The sequence below is a fragment of the Strix aluco genome, chromosome 4 (assembly GCF_031877795.1).
Source record: "Strix aluco isolate bStrAlu1 chromosome 4, bStrAlu1.hap1, whole genome shotgun sequence".
Lineage (NCBI taxonomy): Eukaryota > Metazoa > Chordata > Aves > Strigiformes > Strigidae > Strix > Strix aluco.
In genome coordinates, this window is record NC_133934.1 from 95,141,980 (window position 1) to 95,160,312 (window position 18,333).

At 35.0% G+C, this 18,333-nt stretch overlaps 1 protein-coding gene across 24 annotated transcripts in view; it reads right to left on the reverse strand.

The window, feature by feature from the left end:
* Window positions 1-18,333, reverse strand: part of GPHN (gephyrin) — a 303,549-nt gene that overhangs the window by 66,403 nt on the left and 218,813 nt on the right. For 12 of the 24 annotated variants that reach the window (XR_012623280.1, XR_012623279.1, XR_012623278.1 and 9 more), the window contains 2 exons: window positions 12,660-12,716; window positions 4,400-4,441 (listed from right to left, as the gene is read on the reverse strand). The exons of 5 other annotated variants lie outside the window; for them this stretch is intronic. Coding sequence is in view for 16 of the 19 variants with exons in the window: in XM_074824462.1 (XP_074680563.1) it covers window positions 4,400-4,441; window positions 12,660-12,716 (99 nt within the window). In the remaining 3 variants the exon portion in view is untranslated. Of the gene's footprint in view, window positions 1-4,399; window positions 4,442-10,564; window positions 10,637-12,659; window positions 12,717-18,333 lie in introns of all 24 variants that reach the window. 7 more of the 24 variants (XM_074824456.1, XM_074824453.1, XM_074824455.1 and 4 more) reach the window with 2 other exon arrangements.

Sequence of the window (18,333 nt, forward strand, 5' to 3'; positions counted from 1 at the left end):
ATCTTTCTGCAGTCTCTGAATGGGCTTCTGAAATCAATTACCTGTTGCAGGAAACAGTATTTCCTCTTGTTCTCTGAATACTGTTGATACTTAATTCCCTGCACTGGTCTCTCTGTTCTTGTATTATCAGGTGAGATAATACAAGTCTCTGTTGTTTTATTAACAATGCTAAGTATACAGTCATATCCTATCAATCAGCATGCAGCCAATACATATTCCAAAACTATTTTTATGGAAATAATGTACTTTGTGGGAGAGAAAACTAACATAAAACTTTGCAGATCTTTCACAACACAAGGCATCATGTTCTAACCACTCCATGAGGCTAACTAAAACATATGACAGGTTACAGATCTGAGTGTCTGTCTCTCTGAAAAACTTGATTTTTTTTTAGAGAGCAGGTGATAGCACTGCAGTAAACATTTCTCTGCCACTATATTTTCAACAAGCAGATCAATAGGTTTCCTTCATTACGCTTTTAGCCAAACACATAGCACATGCAGAAGCCAGAGAAGAGGGAAAGAGAGAGAGAGAGATATTGATGCTGGTAATAAAAAGTCTGAGATACAAATGAAGATAAAAAATGGGGCCATTGCATAATACTACCTAAGTGTAATTTTACAAATTAGGAGACTATGATATTAATCAGTCAATCTGTTAGTTTTACATTGTGTACAGTATTTTTAAGATACAAGCTGAAGTCAGACTCAGACTACTTCTAAAAATGTAAGTGAAGCCAATCTGATTTAATAATTTCTTAATAAATTACTATGTTTTGTAACAACTGGAAATAAGTAAATTATAGATATATTACACACATACTATACTGCACAACTGCTAAGTCAGCATAATTCCTAATTAATATTTCTGCTCTGAAAAATCATTTAAGTAGTCTTGTTACATTTACAAAAATTACAGACATGAAGCTAACTGGTTTTCATGAAGGGGGCAAAACTTTATTGCATATTGTGAAATTCAAAGAGAATATTAATTTATATTTTATCATGATACCATTTTAGAGTGTTAAAGCTTTACTCCTCTTGCCACACAGGACTAACTTTTTAAAGACTCACTTTGATTTAACTGAATTGAACCAAAGACAGCACCGCATTCTAGACAAGTGAAATTGTTAAGGTGCTGACTGGGGCTAAGTAGATATATAGTACTACGACCCTATAATGCCCGGAGTTCAACAAACTATGAAAACCTTTCTGTAATTAAAGGGAAGCAGAAGCTTTTAAAAAATTCCTGCCCATTCCTCTCAAATAAGCATCAGCTGACTACATCCACAGTTTCGCCAGTGCAACTGGTGACAATAAAAAGGAACAGGTATAAAGAAGCTTTTCATAATTATTGGACTCAGATGAAATATAGCCTCTACAAGGATGTTTTCTATGAAAAAAAGTCAGGCAGAAAATTCCACCTCAAGTTCTTCACAACGCAGAATACACAGATCCCAAGTTCCTCTTGGATTTCAGAAATTGTTTATATCAGGTTATCTTTTCTTTTATCTTTGCTGTACCTTTGCCAGAAGGCACGCTCAGCTGAATTCCCACAGCATTGATTCCATTTCTCTCGTCTATGTGTTCCTGGAGTCCTCTGAAGGTCCAAAGCTATTTGATGATGAGTTGGACATACAAAATTAAGAACTTGGTGCTTAAGAATCAGTTTAAGAAAAATAATTTATTGGAATAAGAACCACAGAAATAGCTGTAGACACAAGAAATAACCTTGAGATCCTATCAAAAGTGTGGTCCTTTTTTCCCCCCTGGGTATGAGACATGCAATACAACATTACTCCTTTTCTTCCCCTTGATCAAAACTAATGTAAAGCTTTTGGACTCGATTTAACAATACCTCAGTTTGGGAGATTTTCTATCATATCATTTAGAGCTCATGATATTTTTTACTTACAGCAGCCTTTCCTATTTTCCAAAATAATGGCAGATGACATTGAACATTACTGGACACGCATCCTGACACTAAGCTGTGTTTCTGAATGAAAAGTGTCTTACAAAGTTAGAAACTACACTACAAATCCTTTATGGACCCCAGAGAATCTCCAATCCCTCCTTGACTCTTCAAATAGCTACATTAGCCACAGAGACCTTCAGTTTCAACTGATTTGTTCCTTTGGATCTCTCATTGGCTCAAAAGGTCTGTTCAAAAATACATGGTGCTGTCCTGCCACCAGAGAAGAATGTATCCGTATTTTTTTTTTACATCTTCAGTTAGCAGTTTAAAAGAGGGCAGTCTAGGTCTTGCACTGTATGTTTCATAAGCATGAAATTCTGATCAGATGGAAATTTTTTAACTGCATCACAAGATTCGGTTCACCAGGCAGCCAGGTTATCTGTATTTCAGAGATGAAGATCTTCCCTTTGGACAGAGTATAAAGGATGAATTGCTTGCATAGTCTCACTATGCCACCTTGATACTTCAGCTAGCAGACTCTTTACTACAAATTGCAAAGTCAGCCTTTGTGGACACTGTTCACTAAGTTTTCATGCACTTAATACTCCAATTTTCTTCTTCAATTGTGGTAGAATCTAACTATTCCAAGATCACTAATTGGTACTACAGCCTGATAGCTTCGGAGAAGGCAAAATAATTTTTGGAATCTGGTCAAGCAGTAGACCCATACATGTTGACAAGTCACCAACTACAGTACCTTGGCTTGTATTTCTTTCAAAGGCTGTGATCCCTCCAGAATGTGAAATGGGCTAATGGCTGAAGTTGCAGACAGAGCAAGAGTCTGGTTTCCCTGGAAGCGGCTTATTTACTTCATAATCCATAACAGCATGTTCACCACTTTTGATGATGTGAACTATGATAGTTGGATTCTTTGGAAACAAAGTGTCATCAAGCTGAAATGTCTGTTGTTCCAATGCTTTTTCTTAATTTCATATGGATCATTCAGAAGAATGGTTGGTTGAGTGAGGCTGGCATTTGTCTTGCATCTGTAAGCACTAAACTTAATTTCTTGCTCCTGTATTAGCTTAGAAAAAAAAGTGTCTTTGTGTATGTACAAAGTACAGTATTATTTATTCCATATTGGTGTTTTGATGATAATCATGATAAAAACATTGAGGCTTTCATATACAGTAACAAGGCCCAACAAACTGCAGAATATGTATCAGGTGCATTTAAGAAAACATACTTGATTAAAATGACTTGTGTCCTGGTGAAGCCAGACAGCAATTATTTATCTATGACAGAAAACCTGATAAGCATCTTTCTTCTTAAAAACTTTTTTATAAGATCTTTTGTCTGTTCATACACTGAAACTAAGAAAAAACTTTCTATTACTAAGGATAAGGAAGTGCTAGGGAATGATTGCTTGAGAAACTGAAGCTTTTGAGAATGAATTAGACACGTATCAGCAAGGTATTGCTTACCCACAGATCTTCCTGCTTAGGGACAAAGTGACTGAGTAGCTGAGCTCCTTGTGTTCGCATTTTGTATGATGCTCATTAATAGAACATTCACATCAGGTCTAGAACTTGTCCCACAGTGCGAGATAGAGTGAACTGTCATCTTTTTATGAGATCTTGTCAACCTTAAAGGATTCTTTTAAAATACAGAATAAATAACTGTATGTGCTCAAGATTGATTTGGTATTGCAGAAAACCTCAAATCCCTCTTTTTGATACTCATCCATTAATCAATTATAATAATATCCTGAGTGGATCATGGCATTAATTTGACAGTATTTTATAAGTTCTGTTTTTATCTCATGATGTTGTGAATTCTAGTTTATCTTAACGTCTCTCTCCTTTTTTCTTCCCCAACCTAATTACAATTGAATGTATTTTCCTTTTCAATTCTTGCTAAGATGCTACTATGCCTTATTATAGAAGATTAGCATGAAACTGACATGGAAGTATTTACAATTGTATATGCATTTTGTCAGGTAGTGACCCAAGTCAGAGCTTTGGGAATTAATAATGATCTTCAGATATCATGAACCCACCAATATCCAGGCAGGTAATTAGTAGTCATAATATGATGGCCATCTTTACAGAGTCTTTCCAGTTTCAGTGACTGAAAATGTGTCAGACTAACCACTGAAGCATTTTGCAGCCTGGCCATCTGTAAGTTTATTATTTTCATTTTAATGTAAGAGATGATTAAGGATGCTTTTATTATATAATTTATGCTCCTATGTTATGTAGCAGTTGCCTAGCTAGACTACTCATCATGGTGGTCCCAGACTAGTACAGTCATTTAAAACTACACTGAACATGGTTGCAGATTGATCATGCAAAATCTGCCCCCCCCAGCTGATTTTTCCCCACTTGTGCACAGTGCAATGCGAAAAAAGAAAGAAGTAAATAAAACCAAAATAGTGTGATGGGCGAGCAGGTCGACTGTGTGAGAGAACACGTGCAAAGTGTACCTCAGAAACACTATAGGTGGATGAGCACGAAGGGAGTCGAGCCTGGTTGTGCAGTGGGGAAAAGAAAACATTGTTAAAAAAGAAATGGTGGCACAGTAAGGGTCTCAGAAGGTTTTCTGTATAGGTGGTTCCAGCACTGAGATAGTAGCAGGGTTTCATTAAGTCATTAAGTTTCCACGACCAGCTATTTCAGAAACTCCAAATTTATGTCTTTTAAGGTGGAAGCTTCTTAAAGGAAAAATAAAAAAAAGGTACTGCATTTATAAAATAAAACTAATAATGAATCTGAAGACAACTATCAATCCTTCCTCATCAATCGTTCTTCCTCTATATAACTGACAACACTATCCTTAGGACAATAAGGTATTCTAGGATGATGCTTTACCAATCTCCTTCATTTAAAACTATTAGTTTTATTCTAACTCTGCAAATGGTAAAACGTGAAAACCCATCAGAAGCCCTATTCTTCCCTGTATATCTTTATGTTTTCAGATGCTCAGAACCAGCACTTTGACAATGAAAGTTTTTCTTCAATTTCACTGCCCCAAAAACCAGAATAACTTGCAAAGTTAAATGACTAATGGCCAGATATAGGTCAGTAGAAATCTGCAGATTATGTTCCTAATCAATGTAAAGTGCTTCGATTCTTGAGGGACACTGTCTACTGCCAAAAGCTTTCAGCACAATAACACTACAGTTTTATTGATTGCTTAAGAAACACTTTGTTTATACAAATACCCATTTTTCTATACTATTAATCACTCAGACATAACTCAAGTATTAAAAAAAAGGACTCTCCAGTTATTTATAGGATTTCTTTTCCTAACAAATCTGAAAACCCTTTATTTGGCTGAAAACATGTAATGTTTCAATTACAAGGAGTAATCTGAGTTTTGGTTTGTTTCTTTTTTTTTTTTTCCCCTTAACTTTCATTAGATTAATAATGATCTGATGACAACTGGCTGTGAAGAAAGAGTAAAAACAACTTAATAAATAAAATTTAAAAAGACATGGTTCTTATAAATGCCTTAAAAATCTCCTCTCGACTTTTTTCTAGGGGTGGAAAAATGAATTATCAGAAGCCCCAGCAAAACTTCCTTAGACTTCAACAAAATTAGTATCCGTAGAGCAGTTTGGATACATTTGTGGTAAATATGAACACAGCAAGAATTTCCATCTAAATTATTAGTGACCACTTGCTGACTTAGGTATTATGATGGACTGAGCAGAGAACATGGTACTCATAAAAAGTGTCTCATGAATATTCTTCAATCTCAAGTATGTATTTCATAATTCTTCATTGAAATATAAAATACCACTTCCAGGAAAATTCTACAGTCACATTTGTCTGTGTTCATCTCCATTATATACATCTATACAGGTGCTCTTTCTTCACTGAAAATTTTTTAATACTCAAAAAATATTTTTGTTCCTTTCTGGCATTGTGTATTTTGTTTGCTTTTCTAGATAACATTACTAAGGAAATCTGAGTCACTTCACAACATCTTAGATGGTCACACACACTCAGCACTTTCTTCACCTGCTGGGATGCTTTCTTATAGTGAGATGATTTGCAGAAGGATTAAGCCACAAATAGAAAAATCCACCAGACAAATAGAAAGACTAGAAAATGCTGTTTTAAGAAATCAAGTATTATTTGTAAACAGTCTATTTTGTTAAAAAAAAGGAAAAAGAAAAAAGAAAAAGAAATAATCCTGCCTGACAGAGCAAAAACTGTTTCTAGAAATACTGCTTTGAAAGCTAAGAATGATAAGGTGTGCTTTTGCTTAGAACGGGGGTTCTGCTATTCACCTAAGACTTTTGAATGAGTCTCTAATCAAGATTCTCATAAATAATATCCAACCATTTTCCCTGTGGTTTGTCTTGCAACAGCATGGAAAAAGAACCATTAGCTTCAGTTTTGTAGGTGAGGATCCAAAGAATGCAGTAACAGCAAGAAACATCACAGCAGCAGTTTTTTAAGTATCAGCAACTTGATAAACAGAAACAATGATGAGGAGGTTTGGAATCATACTCTGCAAATTTTGGAAGAATTTCACATATCTTGGCTGTTCCTCACACTGACTTACAAGGGGTATGCTAGACACATCTGTACTACTTTAATCTTCTCTTAGACAACTGCTATAAGTAGAATGCTATTTCTTTCATTGTCAAATTATTCTGTGATCTAATTATCCATATTTTCATTAATATCTAGGCTAAACTTGCCATTTAACTTCAGTCTTATTCCTATTAGTATTTAACAATTTTACATAATTTTGTATTTTCTTTTTTGTAGTTCCAGTTGTATAGAGGCAAATGATAATATTCCCTTCACTAAAATACCTGTGTATTTTATTTCTCCCTATGCTCAAACACACGCACTTTTCCTTAATCTCTTAATCTCAGTCCAAATTATTTTTCTTATTCATACATGTATAGACTCTCAATTTACTTATGTCATTTTCTCATAATGATGAGATTGAATGTATGCTCAAGTGTTCTAGTCTCAAAATGATCTAATGTTCTTGAGGAAAGGATTATGCTCATACCACACTTCTGCACATAGTGATTGCTGTTTGTTTTATTTTAAATAGGATCACACAATGACACTGCCTCATCTATTGCACACTTATTTCCTGATCATTTCTATGTTATTGCTTTCTTGCTAACTAGTCTCCATTTTTGAGCATCTGCCTGATTTCAGCATTTTGTAAGTGTATTGCTTCTCTGTTATTAAAATTAAATGTCAATGCTTTTCAAAGATCCTTCAATGATCCTGCAATCCATCACCTACTCTGCTTACAATTTGTTGACATATATGAGCTCCAGTGATTGTTTCTTCCAGTTTGAGAGAGGGGGCCGCTCTCCTTATTTTGTATGCTACCTGACAATGCCTACATATTGTGTTAGGTGAAGTTAATGTGTTAACATTTGAGCTGTTGGGCTCTTTCCCCCCATGAACATTCAAGTTAAAGGGCCATGTTGTCAGTCACAAAAATTCCCCCACTGTGAGAATGATTTTAAATGAGCTATGCCCATTTACACCAACTGAAAATCTGGTTCAAAGGCTGCAAAGGCAATTTGTTGTTAGTCTGAGGGCCTTACTGGCTCGACTCAGATCTTTAATAATGGAATATTAAGACCAGGAATAAAAGCCCCATAAACGTAATCCTTCATCATGATCAAAGGCGGCAGATACTTAAAGTAAGACAGAACATGGCATGCAGGAGACTGTAGACCTTGAGAATCACAGCTCTGTGTGAAAAATTATAATCCTGGTTTCATTAGACATCATCTATGGACAGTATCTGGCCTCTGGTATGAATTCTGAGAATTTGTCTTGAACAAAACCAGAATCTTTGATTTGGAGCCATGCTGATCAAAAGCCACACAAAATTTGTTTGGCATATTACTTGGGAACTCTGTGTACAACTTCTATACTTAGAATTATTTTTTTTCTGATGGGCTTTCCATAATATTTTTCTGTAGAATTTAAACTTGCATTTAAAATCCTTAGCCTGCACAATTAAAAAAAAAAAATCTTAAAAAAAACACAGACTGAAGCAGTATTGTTCTGTTGAATTTCAGCTGAACTCCACACTCTCAGGAAGGTATCAATTTTAGCAGGTATTAAGAGTTCTAAAATATAAACCAGTCACTTGTTCATCTCAGTAGCTAATGTACTTATTTGCTACTGCTACATTAATTTGAACAGTAGGAGAATGCTAAAATATCCAAGTGATACTTAAATATTGTTTAGAAAAATTAGTCTTGTAAATTCAGCTTTAAACACTGGTCTCTGGGAGGGGTCAAAGGATTAAGTCATGAAAAGAACTGGAATAGCTTCAAGGAAGATGAATTAAGATCTCAAGAGGAAATGGAAAACCAAATTTCAGGGTAACTTTTTTTGTAAATGGTTATGCGTTACTGCTGATATTAAAACTAATGTTTTACAATGAAAACTACTCAACCCCCTAAACTGTTTAATTAATTTATATTTTCATGCACGTTTTTAGTGCAATTTTAAATATCTGTGAGACTCTAAACTTTTGGTGGAATCTGGGATATTCTGCAGAATTCCAGTGTTTCCTACATAATTACAATGGCCTTTGAATTGAATCTGGAAAGCATGTCTTTGCAATTCATTCTGGAACAAAGGTTCCACCTTAATAGTATACACAATTGTGCAACAGCATTTCATTTTCACTTATGGGGCTGGCCATCAGATACTTGATGTTCCCCGTCCCACACCATTCAATACATTTGCCACATCATAGGAGTATTAACAACTTGCATCTAAACCCCTTTCCAAAAGCAGTATGGAAGAGAAAAATTATTTTAAAGATGAACTATTAACAGATCCCTGCATTTGTCCACTATTTAGTAAGGATTTGCTCTTTTCTTTGATCAGTCATTTGTATATTGTCTTTTAAAAAGTTGCCCTATCTAAAACATCCATTATTGCAGCATGAATCAGAGCAGCAGTGACAAAGCAGCAGATTTTAGTTATATGTTATTATACTTGCAACGTCTCCTGCTTGTTTTAAGAAACTTAAAGGGCATACGCAGAATACTTGCAACATTTCTTAGTTCACAATCTGACTTCCTTACTTACATTGTGTAGGTACAGCCATGAAATAACAAATAGTGTCACAGAGGAACAGGACAATTTCACGACAACTAATTTGTCATGGCTAATGTGGTCACAATTTTTCATGTGAAACCTTTCCCCACATGACATTCTGTGAAATAATGTGTGATTAGAACACCTTTTTTGTAGTACAAAATTTCATGGTGTTATTTTTTTCTGGCTTTACATTTATTCACTAGTACTAAATGAATTTGAGAGTGAGGAGTCTACAAAATCTGAAATATCACACAGTTTATTCCCCCAAAAACTTGATTCTTAAAGATATGTCAGAGAAAAGATAGATTCCTTTAATCAAACTTATTTTATAGGAAGCTGCAATATATTAGCAGCTCAATCTCCTTGTATTTGACCTGCAAAAGACTATAAACTCAGGGACTTCTATTTGACAATGAGCAGAAATCAACTTTATGTCAGATACATAGCTGGATATGCAAAAGCATCCAAAAGGGGTAAAAATTATCAAATCATTATCATTACCAAAATTATCTTGCACTATACAACCATAGTGGATTATGTATTAGAATGATAGTGCTGAGAATGACAACAGTCATAGTGTATGGAATACACAAACAGGACATGAATCTAAAGAAATTATTCTGAGAATCTTCACTGGATGCATGGGCAAAGGGATAAATGATTACTAACTTTCACATCTAGTATGCTCACAACTGTCCCTTTTTTCTAATTTTCATTATACTTTAAATTACGTGGCTTAAACTCATTTCTATAGAATTGCTGAAAAGCTGATCTTCATTTATGAGGTGAACTATTAAACACGAGTTACTGCTGTCTGTATTGTTATCTTGGATTTGACTTGCTTTATTAAATATTTCTGTGAAAAATGGGCAACTTCATAGGGGTTTTATGACTAATACACTAGATCCTAATCCTTTTTTCACATTTTTTTTCATTAAAGAACAAACCTAATGCACGAGAAATATGCTGCAGAATTTTTTGTATTATGCTGCTAAAAAACCAAGCAACAACATTTGCATAGCTGGCATTCAACCAAATATTAACCTATTTTGTGAGATAAAATAGGGATGCAAAAAAATTAAAGGCAAAGACAGAGGTACATATGAACCTATATGCTTTTGGGTTACCTTATATCAGCCACAGCTGATATCACTGCTATCAATCACTGGCAGAAGATATTTTTATCCTTTAAATTAAGGATATCTATTTTATTCGTTGCAAAATTTAATATATGGAAAACTTTTAGATATGCAACTTCAATTTTGGAAAGGGATTTTTTTAGTTGCTGTAAAGCCAAGCAGTTTGATTAGCATTCATTAAAATGTAGTAGGATATTCTTTTAAACAAACCCTGGCATTTAGGTCAGGTTTCTCACACACATTAAAATGAAACCCCAGCTGGAAAAGAAAGAAAACACAAAGGGAGAAAAAAGAGAGAGAAAGGAAAAAGATGGGTATGAGAGGACAAACCAATCAGATTTGGTGTTACCAGCCAGTGGAAGTTTTAAAAAAACAGATCACCGAGTGAAATCGTACATTTACTCGGAGAGAGCATCCTTTGACATTGCCTTCTAGGTGATCTCTGAGCTCCTCCAGCTTTCGATGGAGCTACATGTAAACATCAGAAAATGAATTGAAAAAGCAACCTGTTCTCTTGTCACCTCTTTTTTTTTTTTTCTTTTGTTCTTTGTTTTTGTTGTTGGTTTGCTGGGGTTTTTTTTAATAAATCATAGAATAACACATTTCTCACTGCCTCTGGCAAAACATTTCAGGACATCAAAGTGCTGTGAACAACACAGACATACAAGCTCAGTAAACTCGGAATATGGAAACAAGATATTTTTGCTTGATTAACATGGCCCTTTTTTCAGTACAGGAAAAAAACTGAAAAATCAAGGGACAGATCATTGTAAAGCTACTGAATCTCTGTTACATTGTTCATTTATTTACTTATTTGCTTGATTACTGGTAAGGCTATGTTCTAGAATTTATTTCCATCAAAAATAACTTTTTAGAGGTAAATTTTCATGTTTGGGAACCTCAATTAGGACTTCCCATTTTCTATAAGGATATTCATGTAAGATTTTGTGTCTAAATATGTATTTTGGGTTGTGAAATTAAACCCTGGGCAATCAGATACAGAAATAATAATCCTAAATAAGGTTTCCATAAAAATAACAGGTGAATTCCACCACCTAAATAGCTACATCTTCTGCATATGTATATGCATTACACATCTAGAATTGTATGTGATGACCCATTAAAATCCACAGGTCACAGTAATTACATACATAATTTTCAAAAACAGCATAGAAACTGTGGCTGTCTTGCATTTTCCTCCATGTGAATTCAGTGGTCCTGAACGTCTCCCACTGAAACAGTGCCTCATTCATGTACAGTGCTCTTCTCATCTACACTGTAACTAAAACCTCTTCCCAAAACACAAGATGAAAAGATAAAGCCTCACAGACAGTGAGGAATGCTACAGATGCCTCTAGCTATAACTTGTATAAACAAATAGCAACTGGCTTCTTTTTCTATGCTGAGATCAATTTAAATGGTGGCATTACTGGAAAGAGGTGCATAATTAATCCTTCCCCTCCCCTTCTTTATGCTCAGTGAAATAACATTTTCACAAAGAGCAGCTGTACAGCAGTGTTAGAGAACAGAGGGGATGGCTTGTCCTGGAACAAAGGCAATATGCACATACAAAACCAAAACAAAAGATCAAAAACCAAGAAGGCAGGAAAGGCAAGGAGAGTGCAGAAGAAAAATTAAATAATTAGCGCTTCAGAAAGTTCTAAAAGGAAATAAAGTGGAAAAAAAGTGAAAAATTGGATGGCTGAAAAAAGGCAACTGTTGAGATGGAACCTTAACAGAATGGCTTGGACTGCATATGATCAGCATCTTCGTATAGATTACATTCTGTGTTTTAAAACATTTATTAGGGTGTAACACTATGCATGGTGGGTACTGATTTAGATATCTGCCTGTTCTGTTAAGTGCTCTAAATATCTGAGTACGTTTGTACAAACATTAAAAAGGCAGAAGGGACTAATTATTAGCAAAGAGTGGCTCCATTCTTATTAGCCTCACATAAATCTCTCTCTCATTTCCTCCTTATTTACTATGATTTTTTTTCTGATTTAAAGGCTAGATATACATGAAATATTCAACTCTCTTGTAATGGTCTTTTGCAGAATTAAATGCAAAACAGTGTGAGCACTATAAAAGTTTAATTATGTTTCAAGATGGGAAGCAATAGTCTGAAGATGAGTAAGTCACTTCTCCTTGTAACAGGCAGTTAAGAGACAACAAACAGCACAGATCAGAGAAGTGGTTTAATCATGATCACCAAATTACAGGCACTTCAAGAAAGTTGTTACTACCTCTTATTTGTGGTGACATTCAAAGCTAAATAACTGGCAGCCTGCCTTCAGTAGGTTGTTCTATGTGTAGCACAGAAACAAACAAAATGTGACCCAACAGCAATAAGAATACTGAAATAAAAATGATGGGATGGTGAGAAATGGAAAAGCCCCTTCCCTCCCTCCCCTCACCTCCCCCTTCAAAAGGAAAAGTGTAGGCTATAGAAGAAAACTTGCAAAATAAAGGTTAGAAACATATTTACTTTGAGTGATCCAACTCTACTAGCAACTCCTTTGCTTTCATCCGGCCGTCTAATTTGCTACAATGGGGGAAGATGGGTAAAAAAGACAGAAGAATAAAGAAAAAGTGAACTTAAAAAAATTTCCACACAATCAGTTAGCAGTACATGCAAGACATCAATTTGACTCTCTGAGACACCTCTAGAGGACAAAGACACAGACTCTAATTTCTGGAATAAATGATGCTTTATCATGGCATTTTAAACTTGCTTTGTTGATCATTTTTATTTCAATATATTACCAATCTGGCACATATGTTGCATGCTGAATTCTCTAACATTTTTTAAAGAATACATGTTACTTATCTGATTTGGATATGAAGAACAATGAAGTCCTAAAACTCTAACTGAAGAAAAAAAACACCCTATACCTTCTACAAATCAAATGATCACAGTACGCTATAACTGGGAGTATCAGGCCTGGCAAGTATCATGACTGATACCTGACAGAATGCAATACAGATTCCTATTGACCCAGGCCTAGAGATTTTAGCCACTGCTATCAAGATTCCCAGTTAAAAATTATGCTGCCCAACCAGAAAATTTTAATGCCAGACCAACATTAGATTTTTATTTTAAACATACCACATATATAACCTCTCCCCCAACATCTCCTACCATTATTATATACATTTTTTTCCTAGATGATGCAGAGGATGGAAGAAACAAATAAGGTAGCTGCTTAAAACGCTTCATATTCTTAGAAGCAAGTAAAGTAAACATTCATTTACAGCAAAAGTTCTTTTCAGAATTGCTGAATCCAGTAAATAAGCCTCTTTAACTGATAAATTAAACTTGTGTCATGTCATTTCAAGCAGAGAGGAAGATGACAATAAAAATGACTTCAGGCATATCCTTCTAGTCTGAGTCAAGACTGAATTGAAAGTTTTTATTATCTGATGGTTATTTCACAGTTTATGTAAAACACAGTCCCACACAACTGAGGTGAACCCTTTCAAACCACATTAACTGTCTTTTCTTTAAGAAATCTCAGCAAGGAAGCCAAAGACTGAATGAACCATGGAAATTCAACGATGCTTTATGCTCTCTGGAGCACGCTAGCAAGAGCACAAGTTAGATTGCCCTGTTTGTTTTCACCTGACCCATGCAAAATGGAGAAATTCGTATTCAAAACACAGTCAACTGAATGGTTTTTTTACTTGCACATGATTCACAAGAAAATAATTCAATTAATTAATATAATAACAATTTAAATATTTTGTTTGATAGGATGTCCACTAGCAAAATACACTGGAAACATTTACATAAATCGTTGCTTTCCTTCCCTGGTCTTATGGCATTAAAATAGTATCTGTTTTGAACTCTGAAGTGAAACACCCACATTATTATTGTCATGGGACTCCAAGCACATCTCCAAGCAACTCTAGTATACTGAACAAGAAAAAACTCATTCTCAAATAAAATATGTCTCCATTAGAAGACAGATTCAATTAAAATATATGCACTTGTAACCTAGTTGCTCTATTTTTACCAATTAAAAAAAAATAAAAAGAAAGAAACCTCAAGAGGCAAAAAAGATCCTTATTTGAAAAGAAAACAACAGGAGTTAGAGCAAAGATGCTTGGCCCAGTACCCTGGTTGAGATATTACCAGTCCCAGACAATAAGACATAATCAAATAGAACCCCAATTCACGTTACTAATTTGAAACATTTTTCAAAAATAATATTTTTTATAAAAAAGTAAGAAATAAGAAAAAACAAATGCTGATAATCTCACATAATGACATGGAACTAGGTCATTAAGAAAAATGCTACATACCACAGAAACTTGGGGGAAAATTTCTAAGTGACAGCAATATGCATTGCACTTCATGGAAAAAGTTTTTCTTCTATTACTTACCAATGTGGGTATTGTGGCTGCTCAAGTTGTGCTGAAGGTTTAGGGTTCAGTCAGAAATGAGATTGGAGATATTACAGGTGCATATATAACTGACATTATTTACTCTTTCTTTCTTCAAAATGTATAAAGGAATACATATGCAATGTGTACACTGCGAGCAATGAAATTATAAATGCTTGAACATATAAATTACAAGGAGATAGTCTAAGGTCAACTCTTGTTTTACATCCATGGCACAGTTAATATACCTAATGATAACATGCTTTCTACAGGAACCTTGCAGAACACAACTTGGATGCTTCTCAAAAGATGAATCAGAGCGAATCGAGTGTCGCACAAATTCTACTACATCTGTTCTGGGGATCAAACAGGGTATCACTAAGAAGGCAAGGGGTAGTAGGAATAATTTTTTTTTTTTTTTCCCTATAGCAAATGCCACAGAAAGGAATTCAGGTATATCCTTATCTCACTCTGGTCAACTCCTGTATGATGTTCTAGAAGTTGACTGATAACTTAGTATTCCAGAAAATGGCATGGATTCTATGCTCTATTTTTCAGTAACTCAGCTAGATACAAGAACCCCATCACAGATGAACACTTATAGCTAGAAAAGATTAGAATGAAAGATGTGCAGGTAACTGTTCTAATCTAAAGTATGTATACTTCTGTCCGCATCACTTATGTGATCTAGAAATGAGACCTTTGATTTTTCTACTACCCATTTGTAAAATGAAAACAGTACTTCCAAGCAAAACACAGGACTAATAAAAAGAACCTCAACAGTGACATTGAAAACAAATCTTTCTGCCTCAGATTTTACTTTTTAAAAATTTTTTTATACCACAACACAAGCTAAATGAGTGGATTAAAGGCAGGAGCAACACTAAGTAGTTATTGGCAAAACATTACCTGAAAGACATGAGGGTTTTAGAACATTCTGAAGGAGGAGAATGAAGATACTCAGTGTATTGAAGGAAGAAAGGTGTTGTGTAGGGAACATTCTAGGAAACCAGCAGGGTATAACGCACTGACATTTAAAATAAATGCATTAGATTTACATCCTTTTCTTATTCACAAGGGAATAATAGTAGGAGTTAATAGCTAAAGATTACCTACAGGTGTCCCTATCCTGATATCTGAAGAACAAGGTGGAGTTACAATGGGAGTAGAATGAGATAAGAAGCCAGTGGAAGAACACTTAAGAAGCAGGGAAACCAGAAACAAACAGTGAGCAAAGAGGAGTGCTCAAATATGCTTAATGGACTTGGTAGAAGATAAGTGAAAGACCTAGGTACCAAAGAACAGACGCTTAATGTTTTCTAAGCAGAAGTCTCACATATGGCTTCATTATTATTCCTCTACCTTCTAATAGAGCGCATTAGAAATGTACCTGTTTATCTTCATCCCTGATTTTAGTCTAGAAAAAAGAATTTAAAAGACCTAACCTTAAATATATATAAAACAGCAGTTATACTCATCATAAAGAAAGAACAGCTCTGAACAACTGGCTAATCTGAGATTCTAGTTTTAGTTGGATTTAAAGGAAGAATTCCATGACAGGAGAAACAGCCTCAAATACTTAACACTATCCATCTTAGACTCCTTCCCCTTTCTGATAATATACCCTGTCGCTGCTACTCTAAAGTATCCCTGCTTACTGCTTCTGACAAAGAAATTGGGATTTTGCAGGACCTAAAGCTTTCAGAAATGTGTTTTCACATCCACATCCACCAAAAAGCCAAACCTCTGTCAGACTTTTTTCCAAAATCCTGGCTAATACATACATGGTTCATAATGACAAAGCCTTTTTGATATGATTGAATTACTTAATTCTGAAACTGAATAAATACAACACTAGCAATGGAAACTGTTTACAGCAGTGGTTTAAAAAGAGGGTAAGTTCCTTACTCAGTGGCCGGGGCATGTGATGTTGGAAACATGTTAAATCAAAAGCAAGAGCTTATACTACACAGTGTCCAAATCAAGTTCAGATTATCTGCTGTACACATAAGAAAAATGTAACTGTTCTCCCACTTGACCACTATGGCAGAAATCAACAATGAACGGTGAGTGAAGAAAACGATTAATATTACTTGTGGAACATTACATCACTGGGTCTGCAAACAAATGTTTTTGCATTTGCCATATGTGTTATCTCACATATCCCTGAGAACTGCGTTGACAAACATTTTCTGTTTTCTTAGACCAAAATAGTCCCTGTTAGTTCCTAGCCATGGCTTCTTGTCATTGCACCTAAGTAAAAGTCCCCTTGTGCTCCTAACCTAGTTGCCTTAGGGGATGCGCAGTTAAATGGTGTAAATATCCTCTATTGAATTCTAAATCATGAAACTTGCTTGTATCATGTTTGTCAATGTGACTACACATACCGTCAAGAAATATTTACGAAGATGTTCCTTTTTAAAGTAGTTTTTTGGACGTGAAACAGTAACATTCACAAGTTTGTACATGATATGAGGAAAGAAGACCTCCCTTGTTTTTGCAGTTGTACTTGCCATTACCTTCCTTCCAGTTACCATTTAATCTCAAAAGACAGGGCATCATGGTAAGAAAGGAATAATCAGTTTTCGAAATCTAGAGCATAACTGTCCATATGATGCTCCTACTTTGGTTCACTTCCTTCAGCAGAATTCCACAGCACACTCCTGTTTGTTTTTTTTTCCCCCCAAGGGCTGTTCAACTATCCAAGGCAAAATATGGAAGAACAACAATGGGATAAACTTCTCTCCAGTCCAACATATCTTAAAGAGGTGTTCTATGATTCAGTGAAAAGGTAGGTGGATGTATAAAAACATTAAAATGATCTTAAACATAAATGCATTGAGAAGACAAAAACATTAAAAACTTACAGAAGAGAAGCTAAATATAAATCATAATATATTCAAACAGCCCCCACATGAAGGCACTTTGAAAGAATACAGTGTATTAACTACAGGGATATTTAGGAGCCATCAGCAACTTGTTATCAGAAGCTTGGAGATTCCTCAATTCCTCCTAGAGAAGAAGGGGGTCAAGTTGATGAAGAGAAACCATAAAAGCTATACTATGCATATTATTATACCATTCTGTTCCAGAAAAATGTTCTTGAAATTTCTCACACAAATTCTCACACAGTTCATATTAACAGAGAAATGTATCTCAAAAGGATAACCCAACTGGCAATGGTTTTACATCAGCTGGCCAGGAACAAAAAAGTTTATGTATTGGCCAGATCACATAAGGGAAGTGAATCCAAAGGAGATTAAATCTTATGAAGATGGAGAATGCTTTTTCTGACCCTTAGCCATGTTTGTCAAAGTTCACAGTATACAACAAACTAGAGATAAGTGAAGGACAGTGACATCCAGAAAAAAGGAATAAACTGTAAATATTCCATGGCTGGCAAAAAGTCATTTACTTAGTGAAGTAATTACATACTGCTTGTCAACAAATTTGATGTTAGGGACTGTGACTGCCAATATCCAAATACTACATAATAAATTACTGATATGGGTGGTATTTCTTACAACCCTTACTGTCCTGATCAACAGTGGCAAATTCTGATACAGAAATCTGAACTCCACCTACATTTCTCTAATAAGAACAACGCTCTACATCAAGTGAGCAGTTTCTACTGCTAACAAAGAGCTTAATATATTTTTAATATTGCAGCAGATCAATTCCTTTTAAGTTAAAAAATGCATTATGTATAACTTTTACATTCATGCATGAAAAATAGACTCGCACTTGAAAGTATTTTCACTTCTGCAGTTTTAGGC